A 16,858-nucleotide genomic window follows, 5' to 3' on the forward strand; every position below is an offset into this window, starting at 1 on the left:
GCCCTGGTCTCCCTGTCTTCTGATCTTCCTTGGTGAGGCCTGGCCCTTGGCTGTACCTGAGCTTACTATAGAAAGTAGGCTACAGAGCAGCTTGGGACAGGGGCCTTCAGTGGCCCTGGGGAACATCCCTGGCTCCTGTGAGACAGTTCTTGCCCTCCCTTCCTCACAGAACAGCGTCCTCTCCACCAGCACAAACCGAAGCAGGAACTCCCCACTTTTGGACAGGGCTAGCCTTGGCCAGTCCTCTATCCAGAATGGTAAAGACAGGTGAGTACCTGGACTGCGTGCCTTGCTCTTGCGGCCATTTCTCACAGTGGGCAGTGACACCTGTCAGTGGCATCATCTTCTGCCTCTCCAGAGTGATGTCCCTGGAGTCCCGTCCTGGCCCTGTCCAGTCTAGCCATCCACCCTCCCGCACCATTGCCATCCTTCCTCCTGTCCTCTGCTCCTTGACATTTGCCAAGCATAGGGTACCAGTGAGCATCAGTCATCCTGCTTCTTGACCACACCAAGTCCAGAATTGTCCATCTGTCTAGGTACCATACGGCTTTGTGTTTGGGGCCCCGTCAGAAGACAGAGCCCAGAGTACCAATGGGGGGACTCCCCAGTGAGGGTTTTATTGTGGCCTCAGAAGCAGAGTTCCCCACCTTGCCTGCCACCTTGCTTAGTGTGTTACATTACTGGTTCCATCTCTTTTGAGCTTAATGAAAGTTTTCTCCTCAGTAACATCCTGTCCTTTGTATAAAGGGAAAATCCTTGTTCTCACATTTCCTGGGAGACCAGTGTGGCTTCCTGTCAGCTTTCCCTCATTTTTGGTTTTCTCTTCCTAGGCTGTGGCCTCCCTGGCTGCTTACTGACCTTGCCCTCCACTTCCAATGGCTTGTCCTTAGCTCTCACTGGCCTGGAGCCGCTCCCGGGGCCTGACCTGCATCTGCTGAGGCTACAGCTCTGACCCTGGCCCTGCCCTTGCTTCCTAACCCAGACTCTTACCTCACCCTTAATCCGGGCCTTTCCGCTGCTTTTGTCTCCTAGCCTAACCATGCCAGGGTCCCGGGCCTCCACGGCTTCTGCTTCTGCCGCAGTCTCTGCGGCCCGGCCCCGCCAGCACCAGAAATCCATGTCTGCCTCCGTACACCCCAACAAGGCCTCTGGGTTGCCCCCCACGGAGAGTAACTGTGAGGTGCCTCGGCCCAGGCAAGTGTGCTGGGGTAGCTAATGCACTTGTCCCCTGGCCTGTCCCACCCCTGCCCTACAGTATCTTCCTACCTAGAGGACCTGCTTCATTTTTATCATCTTAGCTACAAGAAATAGCTCTGTTGCCTACAACCAGAAAATAAGAGGACACAAATGATAATAATGCCCTTTTCCCTCTAGCCCCCTCAGAACAGGAGTGCAGGAAGCTGTCCTGAAGCTCCAGAGGGAAGATGTTTTGTTCTCCTCTGAACCTTCATAGCTTTCCTTAGGGACACTCAGCTCTTGAGGGTTCTCCTTGTCCCCTTGCAGGTCCAGGGCCAACTCTTTCCAGCCTGTGCTGCTTACGTACATGGGTCCTCCTTGTCTCCCCTCCCCAGACCATCTCACTACTGTCCTCAGTGGTCAGTCCCTCCCTTCTGTGTCCTCCGTGCGTGATGGCTGCTTTGCCCTAGCATTCCCAACCCCATCCCAGGGCCTGCATGTGCTCAGTACTGGTAGCTCCCTGTACCTGACGTGTGCCTTTGCCCCTACCTCTTTCCCATAGCACAGCCCCCCAGCGTGTCCCTGTCGCCTCCCCCTCCGCCCACAACATCAGCAGCAGTGGTGGAGCCCCAGACCGAACTAATTTCCCCCGGGGTGTGTCCAGTCGAAGCACCTTCCATGCTGGGCAGCTCCGGCAGGTGCGGGACCAGCAGAACCTGCCCTACGGTGTGACCCCAGCCTCTCCCTCTGGCCACAGCCAGGGCAGGCGGGGGGCCTCTGGAAGCATCTTCAGCAAGTTCACCTCCAAGTTTGTCCGCAGGTGAGAGGGGCTGGAGCCAGGCCTTCCCACTTAAATGGGGATGGGGGTGGGGTGGGGACAACAGAGCTGGGGCTGGTGCCTCAGCAGGACTGAGAAATAGGGTTGTTCTCAGCATCTCAGGCACCTAGACTCATCCTCTTAGGCCTTTCCCCAGCGCATCTCAGGCACCCCTCATTTGATGGCCCCAAGCAGATGGGCGATGCCGCCTCCTCTCTAGGGGAGTGTGAACTCAGATGCTAAAATAAAAGCCCCCCTCTTCTCTCCTGGGTTCCCATGGAAACTTATATTTGGTGACGCAGCTGCAAAGTCATGAGGCATGAGCCAGGCTGGGTTGAAAGATTTTCCTAGTCTATTCTTGCCCCCTTTGACCTCCTTCCCCTGTTTACCCACCCTTAGGTAGATTGTGTCTGGCTCTAGCTATGTTCTTCTGCCCCAGGGCTTCCCAGTGCAAAGCCCATAAATGAAATAGCTGCTGAGGGCTGCAGGAGCCTCTCTTGCAGTGCCAGGGTTCCAGTGCCTTCCTGGCCTAGACCCAGTTGGGAGATGTCTTCATGAGGCTTCTCTAGCCTGAGCCCCCATCACAGAGATGAGTGGCCTGAGATGGCTCAGCCATCGGATCTCCTGGGGTACTCTGTCCCTGTTCAACCCTGGAGGCTAAACTGTTCAGAACCAGGTGGGGCTTCTTGAGAGCCAGCCCGCCCATCCCTGCTGCTTGTCCTTCACCCATCCAAGCCGCCAGACACAGGGGAGGCTGCAGGGGCGAACAGACCAAGTCCAGGCCTCTAGTCTCGCTGAGCGGCTCTTCTGAACCTGAAAAGCCCACTCCCACCTGCTCACCCACATGCCGTCTTGTTGGTTTTTTGTTTTTTGTTTGTTTGTTTGATTGGGGTTTTTTTTATTTCTTTTTTTATTTTGTCTTTTTTGTTTGTTTTTTTTTAGAAATCTGTCTTTCAGGTTTGCCAGAAGGTAGGCGTTGAGCCCTCTGTGTGTGTGTGTCTGTCTGTCTGTCTGTCTTTCTGGGTCTTTGTCCTGCCTCCGTCACTAACTCCCCTGTTGGCTGATGCTTCCTGTCTTTCTGCTGACCCTGTATATGTGGACTTCCTGTCTGCTATCTTAAAGGGATGAAGACTTCTCTGGAGGGGTCTCAGCCCTAAGCTGACCTTCCTGCCCCTTCACACTGGCAGGACTTGGAATACATGTTCTCCCGAGAGGATATTTTGGGTCCCTCAGAGGAAATGGCTTTGAAAGTGAGGGCCTCCCTTGGTCAGCAGGCACATGCCCTCAGAAGAGAAGAGACCTCAGGATTCTCCCTTTAAGATTGTCTCCTGATACCCAACCAGGTTTGGGTCACATTGGGCTCCCTTTCTCGCCCTTTCCCCTGTTGTGTGCATGTGCTACAAGTAACCTCCACGGGTTTGAGGCGCATCTGGAATGATGTCTCATTTGGGGGTGTCCTGGGCTTGCTGAACCTCAGGGCTGTGACTTATTTCCCCTGTACTGTGGCATGACAGGACTTTGGAGGTACTATAGGGACATTAGGGTCCCTTGGCTAGCCTGACTCCTCCAGGCCCCAAAAGCCTTTGCCTCATAGATGTAGTACAGCGCCCCCTTCTGGTGGGTTCTGCAGAACTGACCCAGCCCACCCTGGCACAGCATCTGGGCGCTTACGCTGCTCTCCTCTGGGCTGTTTCCTCCAGATGTCGCCTGAGCCTGCCAAAGAGCCAAGAGCTGGATATTCTCAGGCAGGGGTCATTCTGCCGCCAGGCCCTGGTGGAACAGCAGGAGGTCCACACCCTGCTCCTGCATCTCCCTTCCTGGGACAGAGCCTGGCTTGTTCAGCCTGGCCATGTCCTCTGCAGGCCTAGGTACGCCAGGTACTGAGCTGCAGACTGAGGGCCAGATTGGGAGCTCTGGATTTGCTTGGCAGGTGCCTTGGCTCCCCAGATGAGGGATAGATGGGCCAGATGGGATCTTGAGACATCCCTACCCACCCACCCCACCCCAGCTCACTGCATGGCTGGCAGGGCCTGCCCCATAGGGGCCTGGAGAGAGCAGCTGGAGCCCCATCCTTTGCACACGCGGGCCCTGCTCACAGTGTGCTCCGTGGCATCTGTGTCTTGTGTCTTCTTGCTCCTTTTACATGTGCTGCTGCTGCTCTCTCCTCCTTCTTGTCCCTCCTCTCCCCTGCAGCCCCCAGAATCCCAGCTCCGGGCACTCATCTTCCTGGCAGGAGCTGGAGAAGCCGCTCAGCGGGGCCAGACCTCTTTCTCACCTCCCCAGGGCCCTGCCCAGCCCTTGCCTTGTGTGAGCAGCCAGCCTTGGCAGCCAGCAATGGGGGAGGTAGCAGCACAGTGGCCTTGCCCACTGGGCCACAGACATCTACCCCAGGTGTCTACCTAACAACTTCAGGTTTTGACACAGTGAAGGCTCCAAGAGGCTTTCACAGTCTCTCTTCCAAGACAGAGACAGAATGGCCTTTACCCCATCTTCATTCTGACACCTTGGTTATTGGCACAAAAATTGTTCCCAGCCCCCATTCCAGTAGTGATCTTGAGCCTGGCTGTGGGCTGGAAGGGAAGCTGCTGGCACTGGGCTGTGTGCTGGGTACATGTGCCTGTACAGCCACACCCTCCTCCCCCAGAGCTGAGGCTCCTTCCACCAGCACAGATCTCTGGGAATGTGGGGAGGGACAGCCCCCTGCTGGGGCTCCCTGTCAGAAAGGGGCAGTCAAGCTGCCAGTGTGAGGCACTGCCAAGCCTTGTTGGCCTGTAGATGACTGGCAAGTAGCTTTTGGGTTTGGGTCCTGCCCACCCACTGGTGGCATGTCCCTAGACCCAACCTCACCTGGGTCTGCAGGGTGGAAGGAGCGAGAGATCCCAGACTAAACTCTCCCTCGCTCTGTTTTTTGAGGAACCTGAATGAACCTGAAAGCAAAGACCGAGTGGAGACGCTCAGGTGAGAGGGCTGGAGCCAGCACTACTGGCCCTGCCCAGGCCACCGGGCTTGCCACAGCTTCCTGCTCCTCTCTTCCTCCTGCCACTGGCTCTTTCTCTGGCAATTCTGCCCTGCTTCCCTCTTGGGAGCTCCCTTTCCTCAGAGATTTCCCTTTCCCACGCCTACCTGCAGCAGTTCTGGGCCCTGCCTCAGGTCCTGGTGCATTATGGAGCCAGAGCCCTGGCAGGGCAGGGCGCTCAGGTTCCCACCCTCCTGGCCTTGCTGCTCAGCCTCATCATCCTCACGGAGGACAGTCTGCTTGGTGCTGCTCAGTGCACTTGTTTCCTGCCTGATCCCCAAGAAAAGAACCAGTTAACAGCATGGAACTGTCATCCTACCCCAACTGGCCTCTTCTCACCCTCCATCCTGAGAGACAAGAGCCAGAGGCCTCCCGTGTCCCATGTGCCATCCGTCCGTCTGTCCGGGACAAGGGACTAGCTGCTCCCTCTTCCAGCTGTTGCTGCACTGCTTCCTGCTTTCCTCTCTGGCCTCAGGGTCTGTCTGCCAGGGTGGTTCTTTGATGGGTAGGAAGTCTCAGCCCCCGTCTTACCCCCCTCTACCTCTCCACAGACCTCACGTGGTCGGCAGTGGAGGCAATGACAAGGAAAAGGAAGAGTTTCGGGAGGCCAAGCCTCGTTCCCTGCGCTTCACCTGGAGCATGAAGACCACGAGCTCTATGGAGCCCAACGAGATGATGCGGGAGATCCGCAAGGTGCTGGACGCCAACAGCTGCCAAAGCGAGCTGCACGAGCGATACATGCTGCTGTGCATGCATGGCACCCCAGGCCACGAGAACTTTGTGCAGTGGGAGATGGAGGTGTGCAAACTGCCTCGGTTGTCTCTCAATGGTGTTCGATTTAAGCGGATATCGGGCACTTCCATGGCCTTCAAAAACATTGCCTCCAAAATAGCCAACGAGCTGAAGCTTTAACAGGCTGTCAGGAGGGGGGCAGCAGAGACCCACCAGTGGACTTGGCTTCTTGCGCCAACCCTGCATCCCCCCGGGAGAAACTGCAGGATGAATTGGTGTGTCTCCCTTGCTGGCACTTGTCCCCTTCCAGGCCCTTCTCAGTTTTTTTCTTCCATGTTTGTGGGGGATAGGAAATGGTTCTTCTTCCCTCACATTCACCCCTGCCCAGAAGTCCCTCCTTCCCCTCTTCCCCTACAGGAGGCAAGGGAAGGGGTGGGGGGGCAGGGCTCCCCCTCGGTACTGCGGTTGCACAGAGTATTTCGCCTAAACCAAGAAAATTTTTATTACCAAAAAGAAAAAAAAGAAAAAAAAAAATTTGCCAGCGGCCACCTTCCCTCCCTGCCCCATTGGGACAGTCAAGACTGGATCTGGGGGTTCCTGGGAGGGTGGCTCAGGGCTGGAACACTCTCAGGCAAGAGTGGTGGAGTTCCCTGGCAGGCCCTCCGCCAGGCCCACTTTGGGCTTCTCCCCTCTCCCGACTTCTTTCCCCTCCAAGCGACCCACCAGAGGTGGCCTTCCCCTGCCCCCAGGCCTTTGGGCTACAGGCCTTTACTGGGGCCCGGTGGGGTACTGCACAGCCTTGGCGAGGGTGAGCGGTGGGACCCTGGCTCCCTCCATACCATATCCTCTGCTCTCCTTCCCCAGAGCTGGGCATTTCCTTCAATGAGCTGCTGTGGGGATATTTGTTCCCCTCCTCAGAAGTCTGTGCCATCTTCTCCCACCTTTCTAGCGGAAGGCAGGGCTGACCCCAGTACTGGGAGAGGGGAGGGTGTTGGACCATGGGCTCTCAGCCTCCAGGGGGCCGCTTGGGAACAGGGACACAGGCTTCTCCGTTCTGGGCGTCTTTGTCTGAAAGCACAGCCCCTCACCACCACCACCCCCCACTGCTCTCCCTTCCTTGGCATTAATCTGGGCACCGTTCTCATCTCTCAGCCTTGCCTTTTCTTCCTGGCGCTGCCGCCCCTCCTCTCAGGAGACTGTCCAGGGCCTCCATGGCTGCCTGGCGGAAGGCTGGATTGGGCGGCAGGTCCAGGAGCCTCTGTCCTCCATAGGGTGGGGCAAAGTGACTCCCGCTTGCTAACCTCCAAGGCCAGTGTATGAATGGGTGGCTCTAGGCGCTTGGCTGGTGGCGGCCACTGCATCCCTTAATTTATTTCTCTGCTGTTTCAGTTCTTGAGAAATTGGGGGAGTCTTACAGAGGCTGCCCCTGCCCTCACCTGAGTTGTACATTTTTTTTTTTTTTTTTGTGATGGGTTTTATTTTTTATTTTATTTTTTTTCTTTGATTTACAATGACTCCACCTTTAGCCCCAGTGTCTTTGTGTCACCCCCACCCCCACCCATTCATCACCCTGGCTCCCAGACCAGGCCAGACTCAGCTACATGTTGAGTCCTTGGGTTCCAGGAAGGGACCTTGCCAACCTCAACCCTCCAGCCCCGTGCTCCACTGGCTATGGCTCAGACCAAGGGCTCCTCCTTCCCCCTCTTGCCCTATGGAACAGCCCGGGTGCTCCAAGGGGGCCAGGAGGGCATGGCTTGGCTCCCAGCAAATGGGGTGGGGGCTGGGGCACCCAGGCAAGGTGGCCCCTCCCTGCCTAGCCCCCTCTTCCCCTACCCTGCACTTAGTTTCTCCTCTGGATCAAACACGTAATAAAGAGAATGTTTGGAATCTGAGCTGCCGTCTCCTGTTCCTTCTCCCTGCCAGGCCCGGACCCAGTAACCCCCTGGGCAAGATGTGGCCTACTGCCTACCTTGCAGGACAGAACTGGTTACTGGTCTAGGTCCTGGGGGAGGCCATCACTGAGTGACCAGTTCCCTTCCACCCTCACAAAGACATGAAGACTCATACATTAAGAGGTTGCATTTATTTCTTTTTTAAAAATGTTGAAAAATAAACCCATGTCTGTGTTAAGTCCCTAACCCTCCTTAATGCAAGCTTCTTGGGGGTGGACAAAGTGGCCCCCTCACAGCTGCTCAACATTCTTCCTACCAGGTCTCTGCCACTCCCACCCCAATCCCCTCCCCACTGCACCTGACTTATTGCTAAAAGGAGGGAAAGGTGAATGAGGCCAGCTAATACCCCAACTGTCCTCTCCCCCACCCCCATGCTAAAGTCACTACCTCCACACAAGGGTAGGCCCAGAGGCCAAGCCCTTGGCAGGCAGGCAGGCAGGCAGGCAGGCAAGGAGGCAGCCATTCCAGTCACAGCCAGGAAGCAGAGTCCCTGCAGGCCCTCAGAGCTCTAGCCCCTGGCTGGGGGTTGACAAGCTCAGCTGCCAGGAACACATGCAGAACCCACAGGTCCAAGCTGTGCCAACTGGCAGCTCTGGGTCTTTGAAAGACCTGGCAAAAGCCCTAGTCCCGTCTGTCCTTAGTGATGCTAGGGACCAGGAGCCCTTGGGCAGTGAAGGATCCAGGACTCAAATTGAGGGTGCAGGGGGCTCCAAGGGGGCGCCAACCAGGGTAGGTGGAGGCTGAGGACCAGGGCGGGCACTGTGGCGAGAGGCAGCCAGGGCAGGGCGGATGAGAGGTGGGGGGGGCTGGTTGGGGGCCAGCCGGGGCTGCAGGAAGCGGCCCTGTTGCAAGGGGGGTGGCTGGCGGAGCAGTGTGGGAGCTGTGGGCAGAGGTGGCCTCAGCAGTGGAGGTGGCTGGGAGAGCGAGGTGGGTGGTGGCGGCGGGGGCGGTGCAGGGGGCACTGATCGAGGTACTGATGTTGAGACAGATGTAATCTGCACCTGAGGGAAGAGAAAAGGGTGAGGAGGCTGCTCCACATGCTTGGCAGCCCTAGAGACTCGCCTCTCCTCTGAAAATACCCCCCCCTTACCTCATCATCTTCTTCTAAGGTTGGGGCTGGCACGGGGGCCCCTCGCCTGGCCTCTTCCATGGGGACTGGAGCTGCAGGGGCCCCATCCTGCTCAGCTTCCCATTCCTGCAGCACCTCCTCCAGATTGAAGCGGCGACGGTAGCTCACAAAGAAGGTCTTCACTTGGGTCAGAGTCTTGTTCCCAATCACCTCTGCAATAGCCCCAAAGTCTTTGCCATATCTACGAATAGCTGTAAGGGTCAAAAAGGGCAGCAGACTGTAAATGCCCGCCAGAACTATTTACTTCCCCTCCACTTCAACTCCTGGAGAGGTAAGAAGTCTCTAGGGTTCTCCATTCTGACCCACCTTGTACAGCCAGAAGTTGCTCATCTGTGGTCCAGCGGGAGTTGAACTTAGTATTGGCCTGAAAAGCAAGAAATATAAATAACTGTTATACTAAAACTATGTAAAGGGAGGGAGGGGACAGAGATGGTTCGGTGGTTAAGAACACTGGCTGCTTGAGCAGAGAACCTGTGCTCAGTTCCCAGCACCTACATGGATGCTCACAGCCATCTGAAACTCCAGCTCCAGGGTATCTGGTGCCCTCTTGTGGCCTCCATAGACAACATGTATACATGTGTTGCACTAACAAAGTCATAGACAAACATTCATACACATGAAAAGAAATAATCTTTAAAAATATGCCAGTCAGTGGTGGCACACACCTTTAATCTCAGCTCTCAGGAGGCAGAGGCAGGCAGATCTCTGAGTTCAAGGCCGGCCTGGTCTCCAGAGTGAGTTCCAGACAGCCACGGCTACACAGAGAAACCCTGTCTCAAAGACCAAAAATAAATTAAAATATATGTGGGGCTGGTTAGCTGTCTCAGCAGGTAAAGGCTTCTGCCATCAAGCTTGATGACCTGAGTTTGATCCCCAGGATCCACAACATGGAAAGAGACAACCAAATTACCCTACAAATTATCCTCCAGCCTCCACATACGGCATATGTCACCTGCCACCCCACTTAAGTTAATAAATGTGGAAAAGTGTTTTGTAAAAACGTCTTCCTAGGCGGGCATTGGTGGCGCAGGCCTTTAATCCCAGCACTCGGGAGGCAGAGGCAGGCGGATCTCTGTGAGTTCGAGACCAGCCTGGTCTACAAGAGCTAGTTCCAGGACAGCCTCCAAAGCCACAGAGAAACCCTGTCTCAAAAAAAAAAAAAAAAAAAAAAAAAAAAAAAAGTCTTCCTAGGCAGACCTGCTCATTTCTGTCCTGACTCTAAGGAAAACCCCCTTTTGCACACAAATAAACATAACAGCCTTACCTCAGGGGGACGGAGAGGGTCAATGCCACCCTCTAGTGCTTGGCGGAGGCTGCTATTGGTCTGCTTCATGCTCTGAACCTATAAAGGCCAAGGAGAGAGCATGAACCTCTGCATCCCCAGAGACGACGACCACCCCCACCTCCACCCCCCAGCCCCCAGTCCTTCCTCCCTCATGATGGTTTGCCCATGTTGGTGGGACATTATTGTTTCTTTGGGTTTTTTGTCCTTTTTACTTTTTTTTTTATTTGAGGGAACCACAGCCCACGATGTCCTCAAACTTGCTATAGAGCTGAGACTAGCCTTGAACTCCTAATTCTCCTGCCTCTGCCTCCCACGTGCTGAGATTACTGGTGCTTGCCACAGCTTTCTTTGAGACCATGTCTTGGGGCTTGCAAGGAGGCAACAGGGTAAAACAGACAGGTAAAAGTGCTTGCCACAAAGCCTGACGACCTGAGTTTGATCCCCAGAACTCATGTAAGGGAAGGAGACAAGCACTGTGAGCACATGGCACCCATGTCTATACATGTATCACAGACACACACATACTTCTTGCATACCACGATTGCCACCAATCCTGACCTGAGTTTGATTCCCAGGACCTACCTAGTAGAAAGAACCAACTCCACAAGTTGTCTGACCTCCGCACTATGGCATGTGTGAGCCCTTGCCCCACATACAAAATAATGACAAAACAAACGAGTTAAGGTCCCCAGATCGCCTCAAATTCACTATGTAGTCCATGACAGCAGCCGAGCTAAAGAGGAGCTCAGTTGATAGTGCTTGCCCAGTATGCATGCTCCCCAGCACTTCAGTAACAGGCATGATAGTACATGCCTGTAATCCTAGCACTGGGGGCAGGAGGTGGAGGCAGGAGTCAGAAATCCAAGGTTACCCTCTATTACAGAGCAAGTTTGAGACTAGCCTGGAACAGATGAGACCCTGTTCCCCATTCCCCCAGAAAAAAGGCCAGGTAGCTGGCCAGACAGGCAGGTAAAAGTACTTGCCACAAAGCCCCACAGCTTGAGTTTGTTCCCCAGAACTCATGTAAAGGTAGAAATAGAGAGCCACATAAACACCAAGGCACACGTACTCATGCACCTAACATACATACATGTGCACGCCTGAACACACACAAAACAGAAAAGAATGTCAAGTTATCCTGAATCCTTGGCAGTAGGACAGAGCTAAGCTTGGCACTGCACCATTTCCCTTACACCTCACAGGTCTCGGGACCTGACGATCCCCTCTGCACGGTCCCCTTTCCTTGGGCCCCCACCTGGCGCTTAAGAGAGATGAGCTGTGAGTCAAGACCTCGGAGTGTGAGGTTAGCAAGGTCTGGGCTTCCTGATACTGCAGTGAGGCCTTCAGGACTCAGGTACATGCCCTTGGGCGGACGTCTCCGAGTTCGTAGTGGGTGATGGCGGTACTGAGACACCTGAATCTCCTTCTTCCCAGGACCAGGCCGTGCATTCAGAGGTCGAGCTGGCAGAGGCTGAAGGGACATAAAGAGCACTGTGTACATCTGAGGCCAATTGAGGGGTGGGCAAGACAGAGCAGCTGGGACCTCACCTCTCGCTTGGGGTCTCCAGTGTCTGGCTCTCCCTCACTCACAGCTCCTCGTCCCTCTTCAAGCTCATCACTGCTGACACAGATCCAGGGAGAAAATGAGGGAAGGCCCAACCAAAAATACTAACACCCCCCCAACACTCCCCCCCGCCCCGCCCCCACAAGCAACTCCCACCCCCACCTGTCTTCTTTGTCCTTTCGGCCACCCAGCCGCCTGGCCTGCCTGTCCATCACACTAGTTCGACTCCGGGTCTTCTTCCAAGAGTAGTAATACTTCACCAGGCTGGGAATCAGCTTGTCAGGTAGCTGGGGAGGCAAGGCCAGAAACAGGAGTCCACCTGAGACTCCAGCCCCAAGTACTCTGTCTGGGACTGAAGGGCTGAGGAGCTCTCAATGGGCCATGGACACAGTCCTACCATCTGCTGGATCCGCTGGAAGCACTTGCCATGGAAACCAAAGGCCTGTTCAAACAGCACCTTGTCCTCCACTGTCCACTCATCAGGGAAGGGGGTGAAGTTGGCTAGATCAGCCAGAGATTTTTCCACATCATGTTTATGCCACAGAAGCATGCCGAGTGCCTGGGCCAGGACAGAAGCAGCTCAGGTTCTGCCCCCCCAAGTACTGCTCTACCCTGTCCCACTCCCATCCCTCAGGACCTCCAGCCCACCTGCTCAATGTTGTAGCCATGCTTCTCCTTGGCCATGGCAATGTACTTGTCCACTGCAGGGGGAAGGAGTGGGGTCACAGAGGGTAAGCCCCCAAAGCAAGGACCACTGTCAGACTACAGCCCCATTCTTCATATTGCCCAGCTAGTCTCAAGCTCCTATGCTATGGCAATGCGCCTACCACAGACTTCCATGTAGGTGGGACTAGCAGCCCACTTCTAAGGAAGAGCTGGCCTGGGGAGGGCAGGAGCTGGAGCTCTGCTCCCAAGATTGAGCCTGACCGGGGCCCACCCCACTCACGTTTGGCATCTGATACACAGTGGTTGGGTGACCACACCAGCATCCCCTTCAACTCCTTGTTGCTATAGCGCGCTGGGCTCTCTGAAAGGCAGAAGAGTAGAATTAGCTTTGTAGCACTCAGGGACAGAAGACCACTAAGCAATACAGTCAGTCTGAGAGGTGAGGCCCAGGAGGGAAGGAGGAGCAGAGACCCAGACAGGAAGGCAGAGCAGGAAAAGTAACAGTGCCACGGGGCCACCCACCCCGCCCACCGCCTGTCCCTCAAGCAGAAGCCAGCCAAGAGTTCCCAGGTGGGGCTGCAGGCCAAGCCATCAGCCTCCACCCCTCCCTCCAAGTCTGTCCTGCCACTCACCAGGCTTGCACTCCGGAATTACTGCTTGGTAATTGGTTCCAACACGGATCATGCTGTCTGTGGAGCCAGGGGAGGCAGTCAAGACTCCAGGGAAGTGGGGGGAGGATATGGCTGGCGGGGGAGGTGGCTGATCTGGAGTTCTCCTTTCTGACCACTTAGGGCCCCCACCACCTGGGAGAGTCACTTTTCCCTGATAGTCCCTCCAGAGGGGACTGGAAGAGAGACCCTGCCTAGTCATGGCCATGGGGGGAGGGGGGCTAAGAGGGCAGTTTTAAAGCCCAGGCCAGAGCAAAGTGCTTTGTTCTGGTTGGGGGGTGGAGGCTTGGAGAGCTGCCCCTAGACCTGGACCACATCCTTGCAGGGAACCCGGGGCTCCTCCCCACCACATGAGCTTCACAGCTCCGCATGGAGGTGTCTTTCCAGCCCCTGATCCAATCAGGCCTCAGTCCTCTGCAAGGTGGTCCAATACCTCCAAGTGAGGCGCCCTAAGCTCCCTCGGGGACTGAGGGCAAAGGGGAGGTAGGTGGCCAGCGGCCCAGGCTGTTGATTCCCTGTGCCGGCAGCCCCAAGCATGAGAAAGCAAAGGCTGAAATTCAGGAGCGGCGGAAACCATCTGTGGTTTGCACCTCTCCCCTTCCCCACCCTCCGTGTCCCCTCCCCGGACCAGCGCGCCTTTAACCCTAGGCCACCGGGCTCACCGTGCGAGTGCTCCTCCTCGCTGCTGTCATCCTCCGAGTGCGGCTGTCCGCCGTTGGGTGCCGTCTTGGCCCGACTTCGGGACAGGATCCCGGAGCCCGCACTGGGCTTCTCCATCACCGAGGGCATTACCCCGCCCGGCTGCCCCGGGGGGCGCGGGAGCCTTTGGAGAGCGTCGGAGCTTGCCGCGCTTGCCTCGAGTGCCGCGCCCGGCCCGGCCTGGAGAGGTCGCCACTGAGGCTACGAGAGGCGGGAGGTCAGCGTGGCTAGGGTCCGAGAGGTCGGGGCCCCGGAGGGCTGCCCTGGCGCTCACTGAGACCCCCACGACGAGGACGGCTGAAAAGTTTGTGAAGAAGTGGGGGGTACGTGGGGGACAGCGCAGCCGGGGGCACACTCGCTCCGTGCGCCCCTCGGGGTTGGGGCTCCCCCGGGAGGAGTCGGGGCGCGCTGCCCTCGGGGAGCCCCGGAGCCGCGCTGCGCGCCTACCCACGCCGTTCGGCCGGCGAGGGCTGCCGCACAGTGGCCGCCGCTGCGGGCTCCGCGCCCCTCAGCTGTGCCGAGGATGCCCGGTCCCCAGTGGGGGGATCCTGCCCGGCCGGACCCCACGGCAGCCACGCCAGCCCGCTGGGGCCCCGGCGGCGGGACGGCGCGCACGGCGTGCGGCGCTGGAGCAGAGTTGCCGGGAGGCGGGCGGAGCGCAGCCGCGGGCGCCGCCTCGCACCCTCCCCAGCGCGCTCGCTCGCTCGCTCGCTCGCTCGCCCCGCCGCGCTCGCGCTACCGCCGCTCGCTCGCTCGCCCGCTCTCCGCCGCCGCTCGCTCCTCGCGCACACAATGAAGCTGCTGGCAGGGAAGTAGTGCCGGCTGCGGCCTCAGCACCCCTCCCCCAGTCGATGCCTCCGCCAGCTGAACATCTGGCCCTGGGGTGGGAGGGAGGGCCCTGGGGGCGGGGCCTAGGGCCGGGGCTAGACCTCCAGGGGGTGGGGTCAGGACCAGGATGGGGCATGCGTACCCCCCCCCAGGGAGCGCCCCTGGTGTCTCTGGGCTCTCAGACTTGGCCTCTCTGGGTAGACCTCAGTACCCCCCCCCCAGGAGAAGCCCCGGGGTCAGCCCCACCCACAAGCACACCGGCTCACTCACTAGTGGGCTCCGATTACTGTGGTCTGCCCCGGGGGCCCAGAGGCCGCCTGACCGCCCGCCCGGGTGGAGCCCAGCTTTTCCTTCCATTTCTCTTCCTGCCAAGGAACTCCCTGCCCCCCCTTCCACAGGGGTACCCCCCCTTCCATGCGCCCTTGGGGGCCAAAACGGATGGGAGGCCGGACAGGCACGAGATGAATTTCTCTCCAAGAGCTACTGGGCCAGGACCTGACTTCTGCTGGATCTGTGGGTCCCCAGAGGTCACCCCAGTGTCTCTTAACTGCTGTAGTCTGCGCCCCAAAACAGTGGTACCAAAGAGGAATGGGTATGGAAGCTATAGGGCAAGGTCTGGGCTGAAGGGGGAGAGCTCCCCGCTAGATTCACTGTCACCCCAGCTGGAAGCAGCATCCCCCTCCCCCCGGACAGGCACGGGCAGAGTGACAGACAGGGAAGCCGGTTGGGAGGCACAGACGGAGTTGGGGGAGGGGGTGGGCAGAGACTTTCAAAGCCAGACCCAGCCACCCTGCCAGGCACACAAAGAGCCAGCACACTCACCGGCAGCAGCTCGAAGCCTCCGAGCTGCGCCCGTGCCCGTCCCCGCCGCCTGGGGCACGTGCTGCAGTGCACACAGGCCGAAGCCCCCGCCCGCCGCCCCTCCCACGGGGAGCCCCGGACTCCTGGACACGCCTCTACCCAGGCACACTATGCCCAGATCGAGCTTAGCCTGCACTCGCACCCTCCTCTCTTTCCCTTCCTTGGCCACTCTGTAATCAGATTCCTAAATTTAGAAGCAGCCCTGGCCCCGACCGGGGATCCCCGCCCCCACCCACTGGCTGTGGCCGACCGGCCGGGGTCCTGCGGTCAGGCCACGACCTGGCTGGGGCGTCCTGTTCTTTGGGGTTCCTTGCTGAGCCGGCAGAGGCAGACACGACCCCACCCGACTTCGGCACTATCGGGCCACATAGGGCCACCCAGTAAGCGGCCACGTTGCCCGCCACACCTCAGGCCAGAGTTATAAGGCCTTTTTCCTCCCCTTAAATCATGAGCTGGGCACCAAGCTCCAGGATGGAGATATCTGAGACAAAGAAAGAATGAATGAACCAGACGCAATCTGACCTGAAGGGGTCTGTTCGAAGAGGCAAAGTGACTTCTGGTGACCCCTAGAAATGAGTGACGGGGGCTAGACCTGTCTCCAACACCTCTACCCTTTAGGGAGGTGTTCCTATTTTTATGCCTTTGCCTAGCTGGGAGCCATTGTGCACACCACAGTCCTATGATGGCGTCTTTCTTGCTTCTGGCAGCCATTAGTCAAGGCTTCCATTGGGTCCCTCATCCTCTACTTGTCTCCTTCCATACTAGAACCTGCGATCCTAGGCCAAGATCCTACCCCACCCCAAGCCTCAAGCATCAAGCTTAGTTCTTTTCTCCTTCCTCCAAGGCTGCCCCCATGTGCCCTGGCACAAGGCCTAGCAAGGATCACAAGCCACTGGCTTCCTTTCGGTCTTACAGTCACTCCTCCCATACACTAGGACCCAATTCTGTTCTCATTTATCCCTGGAGCCAGCCCTGACCCCCCCCCCAACACACTACTCCGGGGTGGGGGGGGGCAGGGGAGGGAGGCTTTATTATTTTTTAGGTAAGGGTGCTGTCTGGAACCCCTGAGGTAGTGAGCCTTCTGCCAAGGAGGTGAGACACAACATGAGGGGCGTCAGAAGAGTTTAGGGACAACTGTGGGGACCACAGGGTTCAGAGAGGTGGTTGGTTCCAAGGGATCAATTTCATCCCCAAGCTGCAAGGGCACAGGGGAGGGGCAAGGCCCCACCCTCCCACCTGCTGCAGCCGCCCCCTCCCCAGCTGGCCCCCTCTTTTGTGCGAAGGCACACAAAGGACAAGGGGCCCTGGCCGGTCTGGCCATCTGCTCCTAGCAGCCTGGAGGCTCTTAAAGAGACAGCTCCCCCTCCCTGCAGCCCTAGGGCTGTGGGGTGTGGCTGTGCCACAGGACCCAGTCTAGGCAGTACCCCAGGTCCCACCCACCTTTCTCTAGTTCCCCAAGTCCTAA

At 57.6% G+C, this 16,858-nt stretch overlaps 2 protein-coding genes across 7 annotated transcripts in view; one reads left to right on the plus strand and one right to left on the minus strand.

The window, feature by feature from the left end:
* Nucleotides 1-7,633, plus strand: part of Mark2 (microtubule affinity regulating kinase 2) — a 67,447-nt gene extending 59,814 nt beyond the window's left edge. Inside the window, exons 14-19 of one of the 6 annotated variants that reach the window (XM_027408404.2) lie at nt 170-267; nt 1,033-1,194; nt 1,739-1,996; nt 2,936-2,962; nt 4,907-4,951; nt 5,561-7,633. In XM_027408404.2, the coding sequence (XP_027264205.1) occupies nt 170-267; nt 1,033-1,194; nt 1,739-1,996; nt 2,936-2,962; nt 4,907-4,951; nt 5,561-5,921 (951 nt within the window). In that variant the 3' untranslated portion in view covers nt 5,922-7,633. Of the gene's footprint in view, nt 1-169; nt 268-1,032; nt 1,195-1,738; nt 1,997-2,935; nt 2,963-3,693; nt 3,862-4,906; nt 4,952-5,560 lie in introns of all 6 variants that reach the window. The other 5 variants (XM_027408403.2, XM_027408405.2, XM_027408407.2 and 2 more) reach the window with 5 other exon arrangements.
* Nucleotides 7,614-14,566, minus strand: Rcor2 (REST corepressor 2). Its single transcript, XM_027408411.2, has 12 exons — nt 13,668-14,566; nt 12,970-13,026; nt 12,618-12,698; nt 12,320-12,372; nt 12,069-12,230; nt 11,834-11,958; nt 11,656-11,725; nt 11,363-11,578; nt 10,087-10,164; nt 9,129-9,186; nt 8,784-9,013; nt 7,614-8,694 (listed from the first exon to the last, which is right to left on the minus strand). Exons 1-12 carry the CDS (start codon nt 13,792-13,794, stop codon nt 8,380-8,382), a joined length of 1,572 nt encoding a protein of 523 aa, XP_027264212.1. The 5' UTR covers nt 13,795-14,566; the 3' UTR covers nt 7,614-8,379.
* Nucleotides 14,567-16,858: the final 2,292 nt, after the last annotated feature.

Source organism: Cricetulus griseus, chromosome 3 (assembly GCF_003668045.3).
Source record: "Cricetulus griseus strain 17A/GY chromosome 3, alternate assembly CriGri-PICRH-1.0, whole genome shotgun sequence".
NCBI classification, from domain to species: Eukaryota; Metazoa; Chordata; class Mammalia; order Rodentia; family Cricetidae; genus Cricetulus; species Cricetulus griseus.